The 23,858-nt window shown below is 39.4% G+C and overlaps 1 protein-coding gene across 14 annotated transcripts in view; it reads left to right on the top strand.

The window, feature by feature from the left end:
- The window catches only part of LOC118267251 (RNA-binding protein Musashi homolog Rbp6), a 504,750-nt gene extending 487,366 nt beyond the window's left edge, over nucleotides 1-17,384 (top strand). For 4 of the 14 annotated variants that reach the window (XM_035581142.2, XM_035581139.2, XM_035581140.2 and 1 more), the window contains 5 exons: nucleotides 4,474-4,509; nucleotides 9,545-9,610; nucleotides 10,549-10,769; nucleotides 12,700-12,766; nucleotides 13,042-17,384. In XM_035581142.2, coding sequence (XP_035437035.1) covers nucleotides 4,474-4,509; nucleotides 9,545-9,610; nucleotides 10,549-10,769; nucleotides 12,700-12,741 — 365 coding nt within the window. In that variant the 3' untranslated portion in view covers nucleotides 12,742-12,766; nucleotides 13,042-17,384. Of the gene's footprint in view, nucleotides 1-3,509; nucleotides 3,725-4,473; nucleotides 4,510-9,544; nucleotides 9,611-10,548; nucleotides 10,770-12,699; nucleotides 12,767-13,041 lie in introns of those variants that run through there. The other 10 variants (XM_035581145.2, XM_035581143.2, XM_035581144.2 and 7 more) reach the window with 3 other exon arrangements.
- The last annotated feature ends 6,474 nt before the right edge of the window (nucleotides 17,385-23,858 follow it).

The raw sequence follows: 23,858 nt of genomic DNA on the forward strand, positions 1-23,858 counted from the left end.
ACGCCACTAAGCTTTGGCTTTCCACTTTTTTCCCGGTTGGGGCGCACGCCGCGAGAATTTTTCGGTTGGACGCAGACGGAATCTAGAAACGTGAACACTATTGGAAATTCTAATTGAGCGCAGGACGCGAGTGAGGCCGGCCCTCGCCTCAGTCGGTGAACAACGATTGATGTTATCGTAGCGAGCCGGCCACCGCTACCGGTCAACTTTTTCTTTAGCATTAGCTGTACAAATCGTTCTGCGTTAATTACTTTTCAACCGGTTTACGACACGCTAGACAGTCCCATCTCCTCGATGTTGGAAAAAATTGCGACCAACCGCTAAATCGTGAAATATAATTGAATAGCCAAAGAACCCTGTAATTACTCTGTCCAAAACAAGCATTCAGTGTAATGACGTTCTCCAATTTACAACAACTGTAGCTAAACAATGTTCTTGACAAGTCTTGACTAGTCTTACAAACTTTATAAGAGCTATTCACGAAATTTGTTAGTTTACATGGAAACGAGCTTTACGCTAAATTAGTATCTATGTATATTTAGGTGCATATAGTAATTTGCTCACAATTAGTTTGAGCCATTTCGCGCATTAGCATTCCTCACTCAATGGCAGCACTGGCTTAATAATAATTGTGATCTAGATCACCAACGCTGTGTCGACCATAAATGATCAAACATTGGGTACCTACTACAATATTCGGTCAGGAGTCGGTTAATTAAATTTCAAGATTTGAATGTTAATATAAGGTCGGCAGCGCACCCCTAATATAATTTTATTATGAAGTAAAACGCGGTTACGTCCTTTGATGCAGCACATGCTATGACAAAGTGCCGCGCCGCTACGATCCACAACTTCGTCGCGCGCCTTTAATATGAACTAGTCGTTTCCTCCAACTTGGAAACGACTGCACGTACGGCTCCGACGAAGACAGTTTTCGAACGTACTCGTATAAACAACTTTGTTAGTCTCTAATGGGACGGAATTAATGTCAAATAATTTATGTTCCGCGGCGGCGCAGAACACTTTTCCTTAAGCCATATTTGTTAACATATTTCACAAGAAAATGCCATTAAATACCTCTCGAGGGAAGATAAAGCCGCTAGGGCATAGTTTACACGTAGTTACAAAGTACTTGACAAAATTTTTCATCGGCAACTTGATGATCATCGAACGAGAAGCGTTAGAGAAAGAGGTGTACACCGCCATCTTCTGGAATTCAATTATAAGTAACGTGATGGCCGAGATAATCAAAACATCTAAGCTTAACAAGCTGAAACAACTAAGATGATAATCCAATTTGCATATTTATTGAAAATCGTAGTCCGGACTAAATTATAGTAATCTCGGCAATAGGCGTGTAATGTTTAGAGTCATGTAGGCGTTTTATCTTCTTCCTCTCTTATCCTAGGTGTAACTGATAGCGGCAAATAGATGTAGATCTTTCTTAGAATCAGTAATCATATATCGATATCCTCTACATAGCATGCTGTAGTGTGTAGCGTTTGGATTTCTATAGATAGGGCTAGGTATGGACAGGACACAACACATTCAGCTCACATGCCGCCCGAGTTTAAATTTCGTTATAAACAAAAAGTTAACCAAACCATTGATGGCAATAAAAAGTTTGTTACTGTTGCTCCATCGCATTATACGAACAATTTATCGTAAATTGTAAACAAAACTAGAACTCATAGTGGGGAGGGACCGACTCCCCGTGCATGCATACGAAATGAGTCGGAACTCGGTCCGTACATAACAATAAAATTAATAACAAGTAATTTATCCCTGTCCCTCAACTATCCACACACTGTCTGACGATACATTCAATAGTAGCCAATAGCTCGTAATAACACGTATAAATAATTAATAAAACTTTTACGTGTGACAACGAGTGTGACGCGTTTCAACGTGTACATTACAATGTTATTTATACATTCATTCCGTGAATAACAACGTATCTATACATTTTTCGTTTCTCAAAAACAATGAATAATTGAATTGCAGATACAAGTACCGGGCACGGGCGTCTAGTGTTGTGTTCAGCCGTTACATAATAGTAACTTATATTATCTAAGAATAAACTAAATAAATATTAGACAGATAAGATTGTAGCAAAATTAGTTTCGAAAAAAATTACTAAGTTTAGAGGATGATAACTAACTGACATTTAGATTTTTATTTGCATAGCTTATCACGATTTAGCATTAGTTTAGATTCGTAATTATTATTTTACACATTTATAATATTAAAATAAACAATACATCGAGCTTGAAAAGTGTTATTTTAATAGTTTATTGAATATTCGCTATAATTATATTGTAATATATGTATGTATTTAATTTTAATTTTAAAGTTGTGTCTCTATTATATTTTAAATATTTACACTGCTTAAATGATAATGTTATTGATACTAATATTTATTGTTGTTGTTGTATAATATTTTTGGATGCATCTATTTTACGCTACCTTCTTCGTGTTATTGTTATTATGAAGCGATTCAGTGTAACGTAAATAAAATTAAAATGGCGCCTCCACACGGGACGCTCCCGTGTCCCGGCGGTCTAAGTAATCATCGAAGTTGATAGCAATAATTCATTGCTTTATAAATCACCACACCTCGCAATAATTATTTGTCAAAATTAAGGTATTTTATCGAAATTATTACGTAAATATAAGTTAACATTCGATCATTAAATCGCTACGTGTGCGACCGTCCTTATCGCCATCCTCTAAACTAGTCATACATAAAGTAAGCTTGAAGTATTATGTATATCGCGTCGTGTAAGTGTACCCTTAACGTGTGACCACCACTTTAGTTACCATTACACCCAATTACCGGAACGAACCCGTTCCGATTCTATATCTTCATTGAGCAAATGACTGTACATTCAGTACGGCAACTGTAATCGTTATTACTATTCGGGCATTAAAATTGACTCCCCCTTACGTGATCCATTGCGTGTTTAAATATACTAATACAGAATGTATTATTCAGTAAATAACATCGTGTTCTTGATACAGGTTTGATGATCAAATCAATACGTAGTCATAACATGTAATGATCTGGGCTTGCACCGCCCCGGGTGTGGCGCTCACGTGGCGGTGGCGCGACCGCGGCGTGTCCGTGGCGTGCCCGTGGCGCCCGTGCGTGTAGACACCCCTCTAACTACATTAATAAAGCTAGTCCATCATTTCGTGCGTGCAAACAATTTTAAATAGCCCGAAAACAGTAAACAGGAAACTATCAATTCCAAGTTTCCCCATAAAGATTCGATGAGTGGAGCTCAGGGCGATGTTCTTCCTCTTTTACTCCTCGTGTAATGATATTTTTTATATCTTTTGTTTTTCCCCTTCATGTTAATTTTGAATTAGACTATGAGTTCTTATCAGGGTTCCGCGTAACGTTTTTCCTTTCATGTGAAGAGTTTGTTTATTTAAGCGCGATTCTGTTGGCGGAACCCTCGTAGCTCCGTAGCCGGCTTTGTAGCTTTTTTATTTTGTTGCCGCAGGTGTAGTGGGAGTAATACCACCGGAAAGTCGTCTGTTGGTCGGTGCGGAGTACGTAAACGCGGGCGTGCTCGGCCAGAGCTCGTAGAGGCGCGCGCGCCGCCGCCGCCCGCCCGCCTGGGCCACGCCACGCCTTTACACCTCTCTTACACGGAACACCCGCTAAACGGCTCCCGGAAATTCTTACGAACATAAATAAATCTTTTCTCAAGCGAAATAGCTCTTTGATATTACCGCCCCACGTTCCCCTCTCGAATCAAGGAATGCAATGTCGCAAAAACAAATGTTTTTGTAAAGAAAGGCTCGATTTCTCAGATGCGTGTCATAATCGCCCGACTAGGTTTGCCCATATAGCACGATACAATTTGCTCAGATGAAACAATATTATAATATTGAATCAGTTCTAATATCACTGAGTTGCGGTATCCCTCAGGAAGTAATTCCAATATTTTTAAATTAAATACGTAATCTAATTAGGTGTCGTTCATAATGCACAAGTCTTTCATGATTGTATTGATATATATTAATAATATGTAACCCATGTGTCAAATTCTTTATATTAATAATTAAGTCTACTTTATATTCATAAGTTTTATAATAGTACTTATTGTTCTTATCGCTGTTCCGACATATCGTCTTATATCATTATTCGTAAGTTTATGATATTGTGAAGCCGCTATATTTTAAAATAAAGGAAATTGCCGTTGTATAAGCAAAACGTTTTATCGTTTATTGTCCAATTTATCGTTTATAAATGGAGGTCGATCAGTGCCTCAGATATTTACCAACACATATCGATTGCGACCAAAATAAACTGGAAGAGATAGTGTGTTACCGTGGAGTTGGCTAGCGTGCGGTAAACTTTGTTTATACCTCAACTAAACTGTAGGCCGTCATTTTGGGACCACAAACGTAATTTAACGTTGACGTTTCGTTTTTCTGACTCATCCAATGCGGCACATGCAGCGTGGTGCCCGCGGCGCGGCCCTGCCCAGCAAGCCGGTAAGCGAGCATGTGGAGCGGGCAGGTCGGGTGGCGCGCGCGACCGCCGCCGCATCGCCAACATTCCTTACATTCAACACGCTCGCCCTCAGAATGCAGCCCGCGAACCAGACACACCCACACAACTATTTTGCATAGTTCGATCCTCACTTGCACTCTTATCCGAACCGTTAACGTTTAAACCCCAACAAATCGCGCTCCGTATCATTCCTGCTATCCGTTCCAAACGACATCGAGTTAAATTAACAGCTCGTCCCACAACAAGTCCAAAACAAAAGTAAGGAAGCGACATTACGACAAATTAGCGCCTTGAAACGAAATTCCTTGAAGGGTCACACGGCCGTCGGTTCGAATCCAAATAATTAGCTGGCGAGGCGGCGAGTGGCCGCGCGTCGCGAACTGTGCCAACTCCATTTGTAATTTAAGATATTTGACCGTTAATTGTGTTAGTAACTGTTACGTTTAGTGCTTGTTGCTTAGGTCGGAGCTGAGTGCGACCACGTTCCGTACTAACCTCTACAGCACTTGTTTAGATACTCATGTAAATACCTAGATGATAGTGTACCTGTATAGCCTCAGCGGGCCCTCGCTGACTTAGCATTACGAGTGCTGTGTTTGGATGGGTCAGAAATTTTATTTGTTTGTTTTATTTACTTTAGATAGATTTTGTTTTATGGATGCCAATAGATTTTGACTATAAATGCGCTAGTCTAGCGAGCTCCATCGTCCATAAATTTTTATTGTAGAATTCCACTGAATTGGAGTGTGTCCGTGAGTCCATAATGGGCACTATTAGCATACTAATCTCTTCTAGTTAGTGTCGTATTGAGCGCACAAATCCTGCGCAATGTGCTCGCTGTACGCACAGTAAGTCCTTTCTCCCCTGCACGGAGCACGCTGCGTGCGTTAGCTGCCCGCTCTGATACGTAATAGCCTATAGTCCGTGTCTGCATTCACCAACGAGCCGATACACTCTCCAAACTGCTCCGGACGGGGATAAGGGATTTACATACACACAATTTGTGTAAATACCTACCTAGTACCTACCCCTACCTACCCACGCACTGTGTGTGCGAATAAACAGTTTGTGATTACCAAGAGAACAGCAGTTCGCCAAAGGAGTGTGACGTCCTCTACATCTCTAGGGCGAGTAACTTTGTTTTTGAACATTACAGTTTGATCACTATCGTTGAACATTAGAATAGTGTAACCATGTGTGTAACTTTTGGAAGATTTGAATCCAAGTAAAGACTGAAGTGTGGTAGACATTTCATAGTGTGTCGGAATTATGAAGTACATTAGCAGACTGTAGTCCAAGTGTTAATAGACTAGATTAGAATATAAGATTTAGACTAAAAAGAGGCAATACCGCGTAGGCTCCGTAGAAAATTATGTCGTGTAACAAATGTTTCATAAAATAGTCAAAATCCCGATAGTCTAGTCTAGCTGAATTAAACATTATTTCGGGCGATTTTTATTACTTATTGTATATTAGAGGAGCTTCAAATTAGTGTCGACTTACAAGGTTTCTGTGAAAAGAATAACAACTTTAAAGCTGGAAAATTAAATTGCTTTTTTCTTTGTACAAAAGGTAGCAATGTAAGCGACTAGAATAGTAATTGGTGGCAAAAGAAAATATTGTGATTGGTGGTGCAAACTTTCTTTAGATGTATTTATTGTTGTTTAGCTTTAAGACTTGTTTTAGAATAGTATTATTGTAATTTTGTCATTTTTGCCTTAGGCAGCAAGTATGTATCAAATTGAAGTGTTATTAACATCCTTAAGATAAATGCAAATAGAATAGAATTGAAATATTTTTAATCATAGAATAGAAAAAACATTGTAATTTACTTAAGCTGTAGTTTACTTTTGTAGATGTAAACGGAATTAATCCGTACGTACATTATTACGTAGGTACATTTATAATTTGACTACATGGGTAGTAATTATAATTGAGGATGTTTAGTAATTCGTAGACAGAGATGATTTGACATTTTTCTAATTCATTTATTATCAGTGTGGTATAAAGATTCATATTACTCGAGTTTCTTTTCGCTTTTTTAATGTCGCTTTACTTGTTATCCGACTAATCCCATTCTATGGCTGAACCACGGAAGCTAGCGCTGGTTAGCGTGACGCGTGACGGAGTGAGCTCCTTATTGAATGGGGCAGGGACCCGCTGTGAGTGCAGGGACGTACTCCGGCAGGCTCCTGAGATTTAGTGAAAGGACACGCGGACGCGTCCTTCTTTGAATTACAAATGTGTTCGCGGCGCGTGCATGCTGCCCGACACCCAGCGTAGGAATTCGATTAATTTGCAATTGAGATAAGTCCCAGCGGCTAAACGATCGAAAACCCGCAAAAGCGTATCATCTTCACGGTGAGTTATTGATGGCACCTATTAAATATACGTTTTGGGCGAGACGTGTGCGAGAACCCCCGGTAAACGCTCAAATAAAACATTTCAATCGCGCCAAGTGGGAAATGAAGTATTGCGATCAGTTAGGTGACGGATGAGAACTTCCTAGTTTAACTTACCCAAGTACTTTTATCAACATCCCGCTATTTTGAATAACTTATACAACAACACTCACATTTCAACTTTAAATATCAAATGCGACCGAACGTGAAACGATTCCACATTCACAAATAAACATCAAACATATTGCTACTGAAATCTGTGTACCTTCATAAATACAGCCATTACAGAACAAAAACGAAATATGGAAAGCTTTAATATCCACAAAAGAATATTGATTCTAACTTTTCCATTTCTTTGTTATTACTTCCATGAGTAAAGCTAATAAAATACTTACCTGCTTCTACCTTAAAATTCGGAGCTGATTTTCGAAGTCGGCGACATTGTAGCACATAAAAAGTCCCGCGTAATATAGTGGATCCAAGGGTGGGTGTTACGTCGCCTGTACGCTCCGTGAATATTTCGTTCGGCCGTCATCCCACTTCTGAAGAAGAATTATTAAGTTTGCCCGAACTTCGCAATTATGAAAGTTCGAATAGCTCTCACCAGACGGCCTCTGAATTTATAGATGAATGTGTGCCCCCCGCGTCTCGCGCCCCGCGCCCGCAAGGTGAGACACACGCCAAAGTAAAGATAATTTAGATGAATCACTTTACCAGAACGATATTAGCTAGAAAAAGTAACTTCCAATTATATAGCGAACAAAGAGTATGCCAGCGGTTCCGAATACCGAGCTTGATAGCCGAAACTTCATGAACGAAGAAAACTCTGTAATTACACGTGCATCAACTTTTTGAACTTTAAACTTTGTTGTTCGTGTCTTCGTTTCTATCTCCCCGGCTACGTTCAAAGCGTCAAGAAACTTTAACTATTACACGCACAAATTACACGGCGAACATGCGTTAACATGTCTGTTCAAAGTATCTATTAGCTGGGAGCTACGTCCGACACAGATATGACCGCTGTAGATAACTCGTCTCGCGCCGTTCGCATGTAAACTGGATTGTTTAAGTCGTAAATTATTTGAGGTCAGGAACACGCTTCGCACCCAACTTAGTTGGGCCTGTTTGTGACTTTGTTTACTGTTAACCGACCCGTGGAGTATGATTCGAGTGATAAACAATGTTTAATAACAACAAAACCTCGCTCCCACAGGTTAAACTTATTGATGATGTAGGAATACTTTGTTATGAGTGCTAGTATTTTTATTTCTCGAATAACACCTATTAGTTATGATACTCCTTTAAATTAATGAGTATAAGAAGTCGATCGTGAAGCGCTTCGCTGTAATGGGAAAAGAATGAACTAAGACCGATCGACATATTAATGATCCCGAGACGTGTCTGCGCCAACACTCGAATTCTTATTTATTACACTTGGCCCTCAAATAAATAGCCTCTCACATCGCAAAGTAATGTTATTAAAATGTGTCAGCATTTTAGTAGGGCGGGCGAGAACGGGCGCAAGCGCGATCGCGAGCGCGGGAGTGGGCACCCGCGCGCCATCTATCATTCATCCTCCATTACTTATATTGTACTTTTTTCGCAAAGTCACTCGCAGGCCGGTAATCACCTGGTGCGACCGCGGACCTCCATTTTTCACACTAAATCATAACTCGCGCATCTGACAAAAATAAAATTTGTCGTACAAGCCAATAGGGGTAAATGGTGACACTATGATTAGGCAAAAAATGTGGAACGAATATTAATCTAGTTATTGTTAAGATGTCGGGTTACGTTTATTATGAATCCACAGACTAAATTTCTTGAGATTTTGTAGAAATTGAATTCCGCAAGTATGTGGAGATGTTTTTGTAATAAATAGGTACATACGTACTCGTAGATTCGTATGTTGATTTGCGATTGGCGGCGGAAGTTTATCTAACTCAGTTACTGTTCTCATCGTTATTTATTCTCCGATTTATGTCGGCTAAATAGGCGCGTGAGCGCTGCGTAGCGCGGGCGTTCACAGCGGCCGAGCGCCGAGGGCCGGGCGGTGCGCGTCGCAAGTCGCAAGACGCTGCGACGTGCGCCGTATGCTAATGTCCTTCCCTATTCAATAAGCAGACCGCCGCGTGCCACCGAGAACTCACGTCGGATAATTTACTGGATATTTTGTAAAAGTTTTTTCGCCCTCTGTGATTTATGCCCGCGAAACTTCGAGCTCTCTTTTTCATTTGAATGCACGTGACATACGTGATATTTTTTTGTTCCGACATAATCTGAGCCCGGGGAGTCTTCTCTGTCCTCATTCGTCAGCTCCGCATCTGTCTCCAACGGTTAAATTATTCATGCATTTACGCGCTTCAACTTTATCCACGCTAGAAAACTTTAATATTGAGTTGGGATTACATCGATAGTCACTTTACCGTTCAATATGCTAAATTGAGGAAAGATGAGGTGTAGCCGCGCCGAGAGAGCGCGAGGGGGGGGGACTATTTTAAAATTCAAAAATTTCGATGGTTCAGTCATGAATGCGTGTGTGTGTGCTATCACTAACGAGTGTGCGCGTCACTCGTGTACGTGGAGCGGATGCGAACCGTGTGTATGTTTGCAGTTGACCTGACCAACGGCCAACTGACACCGAACAACAACACACCGCTGTTGGCGCAGGCGCTCTCAGGTGAGGACGCCGACATGCCATCACTACTGCACATCACTACACATTGGGTGTTCACTAACGCGGGGCTTCACCATAAACATTGCAATTCATTCTAGAAATAAGTGCAACTGTTTCTCAGTTGGAACATTTCTTACACAAACAACAAGTGTTCATGGTAAGCCCCCAGCCCATTAACATCACCCTTGACAGAACACACCTTTTATCATTCCACAGAACCACACATCACAGTTCGGGAAACACAGTTGTGTATATACTTGACACCAACATCATTCATCTCTCGCCGGTGACAAGTCATCATAACATTCTTACGAAAATAAGCGCTATGTTACTGCTTTGTGTACATGTAATTTACCCCTCTATCCTTTCTATTATGGTATCGGTAATTGGTGGTGCGACTCTAGTGACATCTCAATTTCATTGTTCATTAAGATAATAGATGTTGTGGAATACTTAATGCATTGTATTTAGTAAAACAATACAAGTCTAATCCCGCTCCTAGCTCTGGTATAACAGAGTTAAAATTACACCTTGGAATTGGAAAAGCATCGCTCAGTGATACGAAAAAGGCCAGTACGACTGGCACAATGTTTCGCATTTTCGCTGGCTGAATAAACACGTGGCTCACTGTCTATCTCGCTTCCGTCACCGAGCCAGTGAGCTTTGCCCAGCGCGAGCAAGCCAGACTTAAACGATTTTTAGTCTTAAAATCGCATATTCCGTATATCCAGATGGAAATTTAAAACTCAATCAAACTTTGTAAGATGATAAAGGATATTTTATGAGGATTTGTACAACGTTTCTAATTAAACAGTATGCTAATAATGTGGGTGTTAATTTACTAAAGATCTATAATGAGCGGGTGGTTTTGAAAGGTCCTAATATAGATTGCCGAAAGCATATCAAAGCGAGCATAGTCTAAAATGATGTTATATTCGCAGTGATGAACAATTATCAAGCAGCAGCTGCTGGGTTCGGTCCGCCCGCGTCGCCGCACGCTGCCGGAGGACGAGCTGGATTCCCGGCCGCAAGTTCGCCGGGTCCGGCGCTTGATGTGTACGGCTCCGCCGCCGATAGCGTTGGCTACGTGCAAGCCGCAAGCCCGCAACCCTCTGGATTCCCGGCGATCGCCGTCAGCCGTGCGCCTCTCAATTACACCCCAGTAAGTCAAACTACACATTTACAATTTCAGGTCAACCATAGTGATCCTCCTCTACTTATCTGCTTCAAACAGCTTCTCAGACTACGACGTCATAATCTTAAAGCAATTTGCAAATCGCAATATGAAATTATTAATACGCAAGCAAATTGAGTGTTCCTCCTGTTGAAATAATCCTTAGGCACCTGTTGCGAAACTCATGGTAAGTGAAATGGTATGTTCGTGACGGAGACTTTGCGAAACTTCGTTGTTGTATCTGAGAAAGGTTAAACAGAATTAATATTTGGAACGAGAATCGAAAAATTAAATTATACAGCAATCCTAGATGAACAAAGTATTTTATAGAAAGAATATAAGAAAAGTTTCTCATACTTATTTTATTTCATGATGAATGGGATAAAGTTAATAACTTTTGATTCTAACTTTTTTCATTTATTACGTCATGTTCAAAATGCCTTCAGTAACGCCCAAATGAAGGCAATTCCCAAAATTGTCCTTGTTCGAGAACTTTCAACTGTCACAGCATTCAAATTAATGTTTGTTCTGTTTTGTTTTTCTCCAAAATGTTTGATTCGCGTTCTCTGATGTTAAAATTCATTTTTGCATTATTCATGTTAACAGGAAAGAAAAATAACTGTGTGTTTACACGATCTTATTTCTCGGGAGCTGTAGTAAATTTGGTGTGTCTAGCCGGTGTAAGAATTTCATTAGCAGTTAGTCATCGCGGGATAAGGCACTAAGTGCGCGGCGGTGTCGGCGCGGCACCGCGCGGCCGCCGAGCAGGCCGCGGGGCGCCGCCCCTTCAGACTCAGACGCAATTAGCAGCCGACGACACTCTAAAATTTTAGCGAGACGGTCCAATCTCATTATGGAACCGATCTTCCTTGTCGCTCTTAAAGCGTAATCACCATAAGTTAGCAAGCGAGTGAAGCGTGAGAGATGCGATTATAAAGTGTTCCAAAATATGAGCGCGGCGGGGGGCGGGGGCGGCGCAATCTACGCGGTGCACTGCCGCGGGTAATGGCTTTTTAAAACTGCGACCGCGCTCCATAACTGCTTCCCTGAGACGCCATCAGTCTTCATTGCTTGTCGACGCCCGCCAGCTACCGCGCACCCACCGCCGCCGAGATCTTAACTCCTCACGTCGTGCTATCTTGAGACATTTTTCAAAGTGCACTCGAAAGCTGCTTTAATTTTTACACTATCACAACGCTGGCCTTTGCCAACTTATTACACGGTCATATGAACTTTCACACGATCGTTCGGGCTCGGTTTTGTTTTAGGACAGTGACTAATTTGCAGTGGCCTCCGTTGATCAAATAATCGGGATACCGTCAATCTACAAGAGCGTCGATGTAATTAAATGTAGAACAGGTATTGGACACGAGCGAGCTAACTAATTGTTACCCGAGGCTTAATTTGAGTCATTCGCTCGCGGCGTTACACTGAGCTACCCTTCGGTTTCAGGCGCGTCATATATCAAACGGGATATTAACTCAATCGTCCGTAATCGCCGGGGCAAAACAAATACGTCGCTAATGAGAGAATGAACGGTCCAGCCGTCGAGCGGGCCGGACCGGCGGCGCATGTGGTTCCCGGGTGTAAAACGGTCTTATTAGGTAACGGGAATGCCCCCACGGGCAATAACCGTAAATCAAGGAGAACAAGCGGTGTAATTACCGTTGCCGAGCGGTCGCGCGCGTTGCTCTAACTCATCCACTCACTGTTTTTATTTTGTTGGCCACCGAGCCGCTACCACTCTATCGACTGCAAACACCAAACTTACTGCCTTTAAATCTGCCCCCGGAGAGGTTAATGTTCGCTTGAACGGTTTATACTTCCATTCAATTATAACCCCGAGTGCATGCCAATAATTTTGAGCTGAACACTTGTGCTATCTAAAACTGACTCTTGTTTATTTTTCTCATTCCAGGGACCCCTGATTCCTGCGGCGTTTACCAACGGTTATCATTGAAAGTGTTATAGCACAAATATTTTACGTGAGTATTACAGTGTTTTTAATGTGCTTTTATGTTCCACTCTATTAAAATGTCGTTACGCTGAATAAAAACGTCGGCGTGTGTTCATACCGCCGCGAAAATGAACACTTGTATTGCAATTACACAAAATGGCCTCTTTAGTCTTATAATCTTTCATTTGCGTATGAAGTGCAATTGTTTAATTCCGAGAATATTAATGAGAGTCAATTTGTGGTGAGTTTATATGAAGAAATGTAAGATGAGTGGTAGGGGTTACAGAGTATGGTATGACACAGGTGGCGAGCGGTGTGGCGGCGCCTAGCGTCCCGAGCACCCGGGCGCCGCGTGCGCCGCGCTGCAGGCCCTCGCCGCCCGCTGCCCGCCCGCGCACCTCCAGCCCCGCGCCACCGACGGAGCCCCGGACACCACCGGACTCTCCCCTGAACATCACTCCGTCAACCGCGGCGTCTCACCTTCCCCCTGTATCCCAATCTGTCCTCATCCTCACATCTCCTCACCCTCATACTCCCTCTCTCCACACACTCTCCCCCCACCGACTCGGTCTCGTGACCCCGTCTATTGTAAATAACGATAATCTACTTTTTGTCGTGTGAACGAGAGATAGTCTATCGATTGAACAGGTATTTTTTCAAATTTTTCTCGCTTTCGACTGTACCGTAGATGTGTTGTCAGAATAATAAACAATTAAACTCCAAAAAAAAATACATTTCATAATTATATAAAGTGCATCTAGACGATTTTATTGCAGGGAGGTATATCTTAAATATTTTATGGTTCATAGTTGAATTACAGCGTAAGGTGTAAACGGTCCTCGACGCGCGGGACTTAGTAGTGGAAGGTGTTATTTCTTTGTGCATTGTATTCGTATCGTTGGGTGGGCTCAGCGCGCGACTGCGCCGGCGCAGGCGGGGCCCGCGCGTGCGCACGACGCCGCTGACAATAACGCGACCGCCGCGCGCCTCCCCGCTCGTCCACCTACACATATTTTATTCTATCTATTTTTAATATTAATGTCAAATATTAACATAATTATTATACTACTATAATTATATTACGCATATTTTACCTATGAATGTAATTATTTTCGCCTAATTCGAATTGTATAAAATCACCTCTTTGAACGGCTGTTCTGTTTCAGTAGCGATCAAGTTTCTCGATTACTTCCGTATAAGACTACGTTAGTTACGCGTATACATACTTTCTAATATTATGTATTATGATATAAAATTTTATCCTAAGGATAATATGATCATATTTACGATTCATAAGGACGTTTGGAAAGCTAAGTCGGTAACATTTCAGAATATCTCTCATCGCGTTAAGATAATTCGTTTCTATCTTATACCTTTGAACGTAGGTATTGTAATTATAATAATAACAATTTTGTGCATTACGTAATAAATATTTCATGGTTTCTTACATTGTATTTACCGTAATTTAAGACCACTGTTGAAAAACATACACGGCTCCACTTGCATTAATGAGTCACACCATATTTAGATGTATTGGACAATTTTAATCAACATAATAATAATAATCACTAACAATGACGTTTCATACATACAGTAACTTCACGACACAACATTTCAATAAAAATAAAGACAGGGATAAAAAAATTACAGCCAAAGGCGCAGGTTTGAGGTAATAGATTAAATATGAAGTCAATTCATTAATCATATTCGTTAGGTACTGGAGACAATTATCGACCACTTCGTCTAGGTTGCAGCAGTTAGGGAGCTAAGTGGGCTGCGCGCGTAGCAGTTGCCGTAGCGCAACGCTACGTCGTAGCGCCGTGCTACGACCGGCTGCTAGTCGCCCAAACCGCGCACACGTTCGCCGCTCGCTATAAACAACATGCACTCGGTTGCATTCATTCGTTATTTACTATTATTATTACTCATTACCTACATCAATTAAACATTAATATTATAAATCTAGGTATTAAATTTTAGGTAATAATAATAAACAATCTTTTAAAGCTATTATTATATAAATACGTTATAAATATAAATGTTTCCTGTTACAAAAAAAAAATATTGAAAATGATACGAAATAAATCAATATTCTTTTTAAAGGTAATTTATTACTTATGAGTATGTAGTTAATTGAATAATGGAGTGTTAGATGGAGTGCGTTCGTCGCCGAGCGGCGCGCTCGCTTCGCGTTTTATGTTCGTTCGTGCCGAATTCGTTCGCTGAGATGACGTCACGTGCGGCAGGCGCGCCCCCGAGGCCGCGCCGCGCCGCGCCACGCCGCACACACCGCAGGAGACGCGACCGCGATTATGTTGTTAAAAACGTTAGCTAGGAAATTGAAAATGAAATCGAAAGGTGTGAGTCTTTAGGACGGTCGGAATATCGATATCATACCTAACAAATTAACGTAATTATTTGTTTTATATTTACGGTGTTATAGGTATTTAAGACATTTTTTCTTAGAATATTTAATTATTACGATGAGATGTTATAATTGTTAGGCCCGGGCCGGCGGCGGAGTGGCGCGCGCGCACCTCACCGCCGTCGGCCGTCTCATTCACTCTCACATCCTCACTATAATTATATTTTCTTACCGACCTTTTTAATGTAGGAGAAGCGCACACGGCCGCTTGTCCCCGTGCGAGTACGAGTACAAACAAACATATAGTGAGAGACGTTCGTTTCGCCGCGTTCGTGAGAAGCCATCGGTTCGCCGCGATTGCATCGAGACGATGATACATGATGACAATTATTGTATATACATAGTTAGCCGCATGTGTAAAAAGACGTTTAGGTAGACGCCGAAGTGTGGCGTGTAATGTATGCGACAGATGATGCACAAGCGCAGTGCTACCACCGCGCTGACCATCGAGCCGGTAGGTGTGTCGCCACCCTTATATTGTACGTCGTTTTATACCTTCAAACGGCACATCAGATTGTATCTAACTGAAAGCTATATACTCCTTGTGTGAATAAATTCTGAAAATTATACGATAATTGACATGAAACAAACATCACAAATTACATTACGAACAAGGTTTCAAAATGCGCCATAATATAAGTCCGGTGACACACCGAGTTACCATCTGGTCGATATTAGATTCATTCAGCAATCAGGTTTAGCTGGTGTTTATTAGTTTCATTATTATTGTTCTTAAGTTATAATGTTTGTGAGTTTCTTTAGTGTCATCCTTAGGGCTTCAGTCTACGGGTCATCTTGATGCCGGCTCTGTCATATCATATCTATTTAAAGTACAATGTTTTCATTAATTTACTTCAATGTATTTACATATTCTGTTGTTAATTTAAAGTCAATTAAGAGTTTAATTTAATGTTGTTTGTTTAAGTTTACACTTATACTGAATATTTTGAATTATCTTTAGAATTATTTGGTAGCTAATATGGCCCGTAGTTCGGAAGCCAGTCGTTCTAAGTGCGGTCGTTTGTGGTCACCGCACGATCACTTGGCGGTCGCCGCGCTGCCGCGCTGTCACCACAAACGCCGTGCGGTCCCTCTCGCTTGTTCGTGTACGCGATAGTTGAGTTACTTCAGTCACCATTTAGACGTGTTCTATATCAGAATAAAGACTACGTAATAATAAGCGAGATCTCAAATTTATTTTAAAATTCTTTATGTGATCCTAATATTGCGACTTATCGTATCTATATGTATGTAATAAAATTAAAAAGATAATTTATTATATTTTGTATAACATTCTACGTTTATTTACACTCGATCTACTTTATATTAAAGATAATAATTAATTTTAATCTAATAATGACAGACTGGTAAAGTTCGTAGAGTCGCCGCGGCGGCCATAGATCAAGTAGCTTTGCATATTCGGCGATGGCCAACTAAGAGTTTCTTGGACCAAAGGTATACTAATTCGCGTAGAACCGGAGGCGCATTGGCTCCGCACGAACCCTTCCGACCCGAGCCGAGCGGCCGATCGGTCGCCAGCAGAGCACCGGGCCCGCGCGCCCGCGCCCGCGCACCCCGTCCCGCTCCCGGCCCCCACCCCCGCGCAATGCCGCCCGCTTGGTTTCGTTCTCGCGGTTACTTCTCGATTGCGTGCTTCGCGTGCTGACTGATTTTCTATAGCAATAAAAATCAATTACCTAAGATTTTACATTAAAATAAATTTGGATTTATATACGTTCGAATTTGGTGTCATGTACATTTAAAATATTAGTGAAAGGAGATAACGATAGGCGAACGATCCGCGACTGTCCCGTCGCGGCGTCGGCGCATTATTTTCGTCATTTCTTCGTGTATAATATGTTACATGAATCTGTATACAATATGGATATAAATCGTAATGATGAATAAAATTAGTTTTTACGGCATCTCTTTATTAAATAATGATAATATCAAAACGTTTTGTAAAAAGCGGTGGGTATGTCCGCCGCCCCGATTTCGTGCACCAATGCACTTTCTTATTGGAATATTACATTATATAACGTACATAATACTATGAGATATATAATCATACAGCCTTTCGGGGCGCGCGTGTATGGCGATGTATGTATACACATTGTGCAATGTACATATACCTTATATAATACAATGATTTAAGACAAGGTTCACATCGTGCCGTGTGTATGTGGTAATAAATATAATATGGACATTGTTCAAACAATAACCAGTTGTTTTATTTATTTTACCTAATCATCTAAACCCATCAAATCCCTACATGCATATTTTAATTAATTAAATATTGTTCGCAATCATGAAATATTCAGCAAATATTAGCATTCATTGCATATTAATGTGATTAAAATGATATTCATGTTTATTGGTATGTTGAAATTTTAATATCATACAGAGTGAGTTTATATTAATGGAATTATGGTACAATGAGTTTGCATAATAAAAAACCGATAACATATGCTATGATAGAAGAAACATAAAAAACATTATTCTTTTTAAATCATAAGTACTACATTTACACTCAATGACAAACATACATACTTTCATATTTCAAAAGTGTGAACCAAAGGAGAGTTCCAGTGAAATTTGTTCCTGAAACTGAAAATGCATCAGTGACGATGAAAGTGTCATTCCTGTATAGCTGCTGATTCAGCATGAAATTCCTGAAACTACAAATTTGTGAAACAATATATGGCTGCCCCAGTGTAAGGCTGTTTTCAGTTCGTAAGTATATAGGTAGGATTTCGTAAGTATTTATTACAAAATATATAAAAAAACAAAACATAATAAAATAAAGTTAAACAAAAAATCAGTGGCCAGTTGACCTATGGGTTCAAATCCCATAAGAAGACAATCTTAGACTAGCTATGGGTTCAACTCCCAACTATAAAAAATAACCTAGAAACCTTGAGAAAATAAAAGTAAGAAAACGCCTATAATTATCAACATTAGGATGTGTATAGATTTTAAACAATCTCATAGGTAACACGGATTCTCAGTATCACATAATGTGTTAGGTTCAATTCCCACGTATGTCAAAGAAAAGACATATAGAGTTCACGCAACAAAATAACTAAATATACGACAAATATTGGTTTTAAACTAAAAAGTCACATTTCATGATCCTTGTATACTTCCTAACCAAAAAAGGTATATATCAGCAAAAACTTTCATAAAATCACAGAGAAATAGACTGAAAATCAAATAACTTTTAAAAAATACGAGTACTTAATACATTCCACACCCACATTAATAACAGTATCAAGTTACTTGAGACTCGTAGGCCTAAGCATGATAAATCGTATCACATTCATTTCATTACACAAAAACAAATACGTGTATTTCCCCACCTGTTCCATATTCAATAATCGCATAAACTAATAACAACAGAATCTGAATTTCCATTACTTTTCCAAAAAAAATACCTAATACCTCGAGCCAATATACCCCAGAACGACCTTGTACAACGAACTAGCACACAGGTGTTACAAATTGAGGTAATACTGAATAAATATATAAAACTAATACATAACGGTAAGAAATAACGGATAACAGGTAACGAGTAACAGGTATTGTAGTTTACGATATGTGTCTCGTCACTAATGTTTGTTGGTGTACTTAAGCTGTTGTTTCAATATTTAAAGGTTGTGTTGGTAATGATAAATTGTAGGGTTAGTTACATATAGAGGTTACACAGAGCCCGTATTATTCTCACGAAATACAGGGAACCTAGGTATTGCTATACAGGTAGGTTAGCTGGTAGTAGGTAGGCTGCTAGGTACATATAACATACATTACATCACATCAAGAGTCTATAAGTGGGCCACTGCTGACCAAAGGCCTCTTCTTACACGGAGAAGCTTTGAGCATTAATCATCACGCTTGCTCAATGCGGGTTGGCAATTTCCAACTTATAATTAGAAATTATAAGCCTAGGTTTCGTTACGATGTTTTCCTTCACCATTTGTGACTGGTGTCTAAATAATATTAGAAAGTCTAAATAATTTCGGAAAAAGTCACATTGGTACTTAGGTACCGGTAATGGGTTTCGAACCACACTCTCATGTATGAGAAGTGGTCATCTTAACCTTTTCGGCCACCATGACACTACAATATTCAATATATACCAAGTAGAGTATATGAGTAAATGACAATTTTGGAAATCGAAAGACCCAATAACGCTGTCCGAGCTAGGTCTCGAACCGCAGACCCTTTGTTCGGTAGCCAGTCTCACGTTCGTTGAATAATTAATTGATGATGAGAGAAAGAAAGGAATATTTATTATTTACTCTTCTGAAAAAACAAAAATAGAACAATAATAATTGACCTGACCGAATTAACACACTTTGAGTGGCTCAACAGTAACCCGTGCAAGTATTTCAATAGTTAGACAATTCTTAACAGTAATATAACATAGTATATGACGAAGGAGAAATCTACGTGGTGTTTTGAAAAAGTGTGACGTCATCATTGCTGACGTCACAGTTGTTGTTCTCACGATGGTCACCCATTTTGGGGCTTAGAAAAACTTCACGAGTACTGTAAACTTAGTTTATTCAACTCCCAGAGAGGTCCGTACTGTACGGCGATCGGAGTGCAACTGCTCTGATTGCCTACAGTGCGGGCGTATTTATAGGACTCGGCGCACGAGCACGTGCTTACAAGTTTTAGGTTAAGTATTGAAATTACAATGATAACGTTAATTTTACATCGTGTTAAACTTAAAATAATCAACTGATGATTAATAAACTGATTTTTAGGACAATCAAGTGAATTAACCAAACTTATTCTACTTTCTCTGATTAGTTGATGTGGTTGCGCCGACATATATAACAGTAATATAACATAGTATATAACAACTTATTACAAACCATCACAAATCAAACATTTACGTCCCTTCTCTAAAAAATTGAAATTGAAAAACCCAATCAGAAATTGAATTTACACTCAACCGTAATTTGTTCCGAATCAGTGATGCATTCAGAAACACAAATCTCACGTATGAAAACACAAGCACTACTACCGTATTAATTCCCAGCCCGGAAATCGAACTTGCTACACACAGAATATTAACCAAACACTCGATCACGGTTCGGACTGGACTTTCAAAACTATGGTAACTGTAAAGCAACGTGGGATATTCAGTAAACTAAATGTACAATATACTTGGAAGCGTTTACATATGTTTAGTTCAAGTTACAATGAGGTCAAAAAATCTTTCGATGGACCAAGTACTTAAATCTTCTCTGAACTAACTCCGAAAGGTAGTGTGAAACACATTCGAATTTAACTAACTTAATAATATATATTTAGCATGAATAACAATAAAATTCAAGTAGAATATCTTGACTTGCCTCACGAGGTTGTCGACATGTGAAATGTAGATTGCCAATGTTAATACTTAAGAGCCTCGATAGCCACCTTAGGAGAATAGGTGGAGGTACGCCTACTTACATACTTTCCCAAATTATGTTCTAAGACAATGGTACTAAGTGCGACCTTCCAACGAAATCAATGAATCAACCACAAAAAAAGCTAATGAACACATCTCATTTGAACACAATAAAAAACAACACTCACACATAAACAAGAAAAAAGAAAAGAAAATCACATAAGTAGAAATTGAAATTCAGTTTCAAGACATGTGTTTCCGTTCGCAAAGGCAATTTGGTTCATTCGTTCAGCCTACTGGCCTTTTATTCGAGCCAGCCCACGCCAGTTAACAGAGTCACCTTTGCTTGTAATACAGATCCTTCTTATATATTACGTGACTCTATTTAGCAAGCAACCGACCTCTTTCCACCAATTTACCTTCGCCTAACTAAAATGGACCAATCTGCTAAACCGTTGTGGAACCATACAACATTTGTGCAATGTACACTTAAGAGGTCTGTCGAAATTCGCAATTACTGTAAGTATTATTCGAGAGTATAACGAGAGGGAATTAAATTGGATACAGAAGAGGTCAGGCATCCAATTATTAAGAAATTCTATACAAAACTCGTGTGGAGGTAGCTGACTATTAGATTCAATTTGAATAGGTTCCGTGTCGCCGCTGGAAATGTCGGAAGCTGTAGAAATATATCGTAAGAGTTTTCTGTAAGGTGAATAAGTAGAATTTGTGATAGAATATGACGTCAGTATGGATGGAGGCTTATTATAATATATGAAGTCTTACTGCAGTTTGAAAGGCAGAGAAGAATTATTTTCTTGCATTTTATGTTCTTTAAAATGGTATTTCATCATCAACTAATATTTTTATGGCTTATCCCTTAAACATTTAACGGTCACCAGTAAGGTTACTGATATAGAAATCAGATATTAACTACCTGTACTTAAATTAGGCAGACGCTAAAGTTAATTTACCTTGTTATAAAAAAAACAAAAAATACCTATTCAGACTACTACTATTGGCACCACAAGCCACATGCATGAATATGTTGTAATACACATCATGTCATCTACGTAAATTAATTTGCACAAAAAACACTATTTTATTTTAACACTCACACCAGTAATGTACATCACAAAACACAAAAATCGATCCTTCCGACCAATCACAGCGAAAACAATGTTATCTAAAATATCAATCTAATATTCCTACCATACGGAATATCGTTGAAAACTCGTATAAATCGCACGTTTCGCACCGCAGACGATTTTATCAATTTCATTCATGATCTGTTCCTGTTCAATAAAGTAATCTGATTTCGCGTATCGCATTGTCGGTCGGCAATGCTGTATTAAAACGAATACATTCTGCATTTGGCAGCCGAAATAATCTTCACACTCGAGTGAACCCGGCGGATAATTAAAGCGATTGGTTCGGCGACATAAGTTGCCAATTACCCTGCACTACGGTTGTCCGGATTAAGGTGGGCGTGCTTTAGTTACCTTGTTAGTTTACTTACCGTATTGGGTGTTACCGATGAAATATGATGTTGATTTCGGTTTTACAGTTTAAGTTTAGGATGACCTAAGGACTATTGAAACTAACTTAAAGCGTCTAATGATATTAATTGAGAATATAGACTTTTAAACATTGATTAACAGCCACACTCAGAGACATTTAATGACTACTTTGTATTGAAAACTGAAAACAGTTGGACTAAGGACTGGGTTAAGTAACCATTAAATCACTCTGAGTATGGTGGTAAATTAGGCACATTATTGATTCAACACTCACTTCATATTACATAGGATCCTATGTAGTATGTATAATTAGTGAAAAGTGTATGCTTCATAGTAGACGTACACATCTACCTACCCCTCTAAAGATCAAAGAGCATGATGTTACGCGACACAAAAACAATAAAAACTAAACAAAAACAAACAAAACTAAACACAAAACCGCTCCCAACAAAACAATTGAAACAATCTACGATCAATGGACACAATTCGTTCATTTAAAACCGGTGCAGTGACAAACGTTAAATATTTTAACTGCATATCTGGTACATTCAATTAAGCTGCCTAAGCATTAATAATAAATCTAATCGAATACCGTGCATTAACCGTCCGGTTGCAGTGGCAATTTAAATCTAATTCAAATAACATTAATGTGTTCCATATAATCCTATCAACCTATTAGGATTCCGCGGAATACAGGGATATTATTGATTATAATTTTAATTATACGGTACTAGCTTATGTTAATGGTTTTACTCAGGTTTTCAGGTTGTCAGTAGTATTTCAGATTATAATCTATTTATTTCTATTTCATAACAACACTGATCTTCCTGTGGGCTTTTGAAAGAGCAGATTAAGAAACAAGCGCTCTGCTATATGACAGATAATTTCAATCTTGATTATGGCAAAGTTTCTTATGCAGAAAAAGGCCATAGTCCAGTAGTGTACTCTCATGACCTGTTGTTGGTTGATGCACAGTGTTAATTTACTTAATTAGGTACCAAATGTGAAAAGTAGTTGTTATTGGTTTCACTTTCTAGAGAGTTAGCGCGGTGACTTGGCAACCAGGCACTCATCGTGTATCGGGTTCAATTCCCGCACGGGGCAACTCTTTGTGTGATCACAAATTGTTGTTTCGAGACTAGGTATCATTTATATGCGAACTTGTATGTTTGTAAACGCACCCATGACACTGGAGAAAATCCTAGTGCGGGGTAACGTTTAAAAAAAGTATAAAAATACATGTTCGTATGTTTTAACATGTAAACACCGATCATTAATTGGTACCAACCCTATTAAAACATTTTAATACAAAGCCATAACAAAAAGCTTAAAAGCAGCCTTGTACAAAATAAATTACCTACACTTAATACCTCCACATACAAGTGTATTTAATCGATTGTAGCGTCATCTATTGGTCGGCGGAACTGAACGGTAAAGCCAAGATAATCTTCTTCCCGCGGTGTAGCATCGAGTGGCGCGTTTATCCGTTTAAAACAAAATGTTATTGCAATAATAACTGAACTTACATTACGTTATATTGAACGAGGATAATCCTTTTTCTATATTATGATTGAATTTTCTTAGTATTGCAAGAGTAGTGGTAGGTTATTGTAAAGGTAGATTATGTGTTTTTGAAGTGGGACCTCAAGAAAGTGATTGTTGTGTGGACTGCTTGACATAGCGGTATCAGGTCTCTTTGCCAAATCGGTAAAAGTACATTTAGTATTTTGGAAAAGGTTATCTTTTTTAATATATTTAAAAAAATAATCAATGT

This window comes from Spodoptera frugiperda, chromosome 23 (genome assembly GCF_023101765.2).
Source record: "Spodoptera frugiperda isolate SF20-4 chromosome 23, AGI-APGP_CSIRO_Sfru_2.0, whole genome shotgun sequence".
NCBI lineage: Eukaryota > Metazoa > Arthropoda > Insecta > Lepidoptera > Noctuidae > Spodoptera > Spodoptera frugiperda.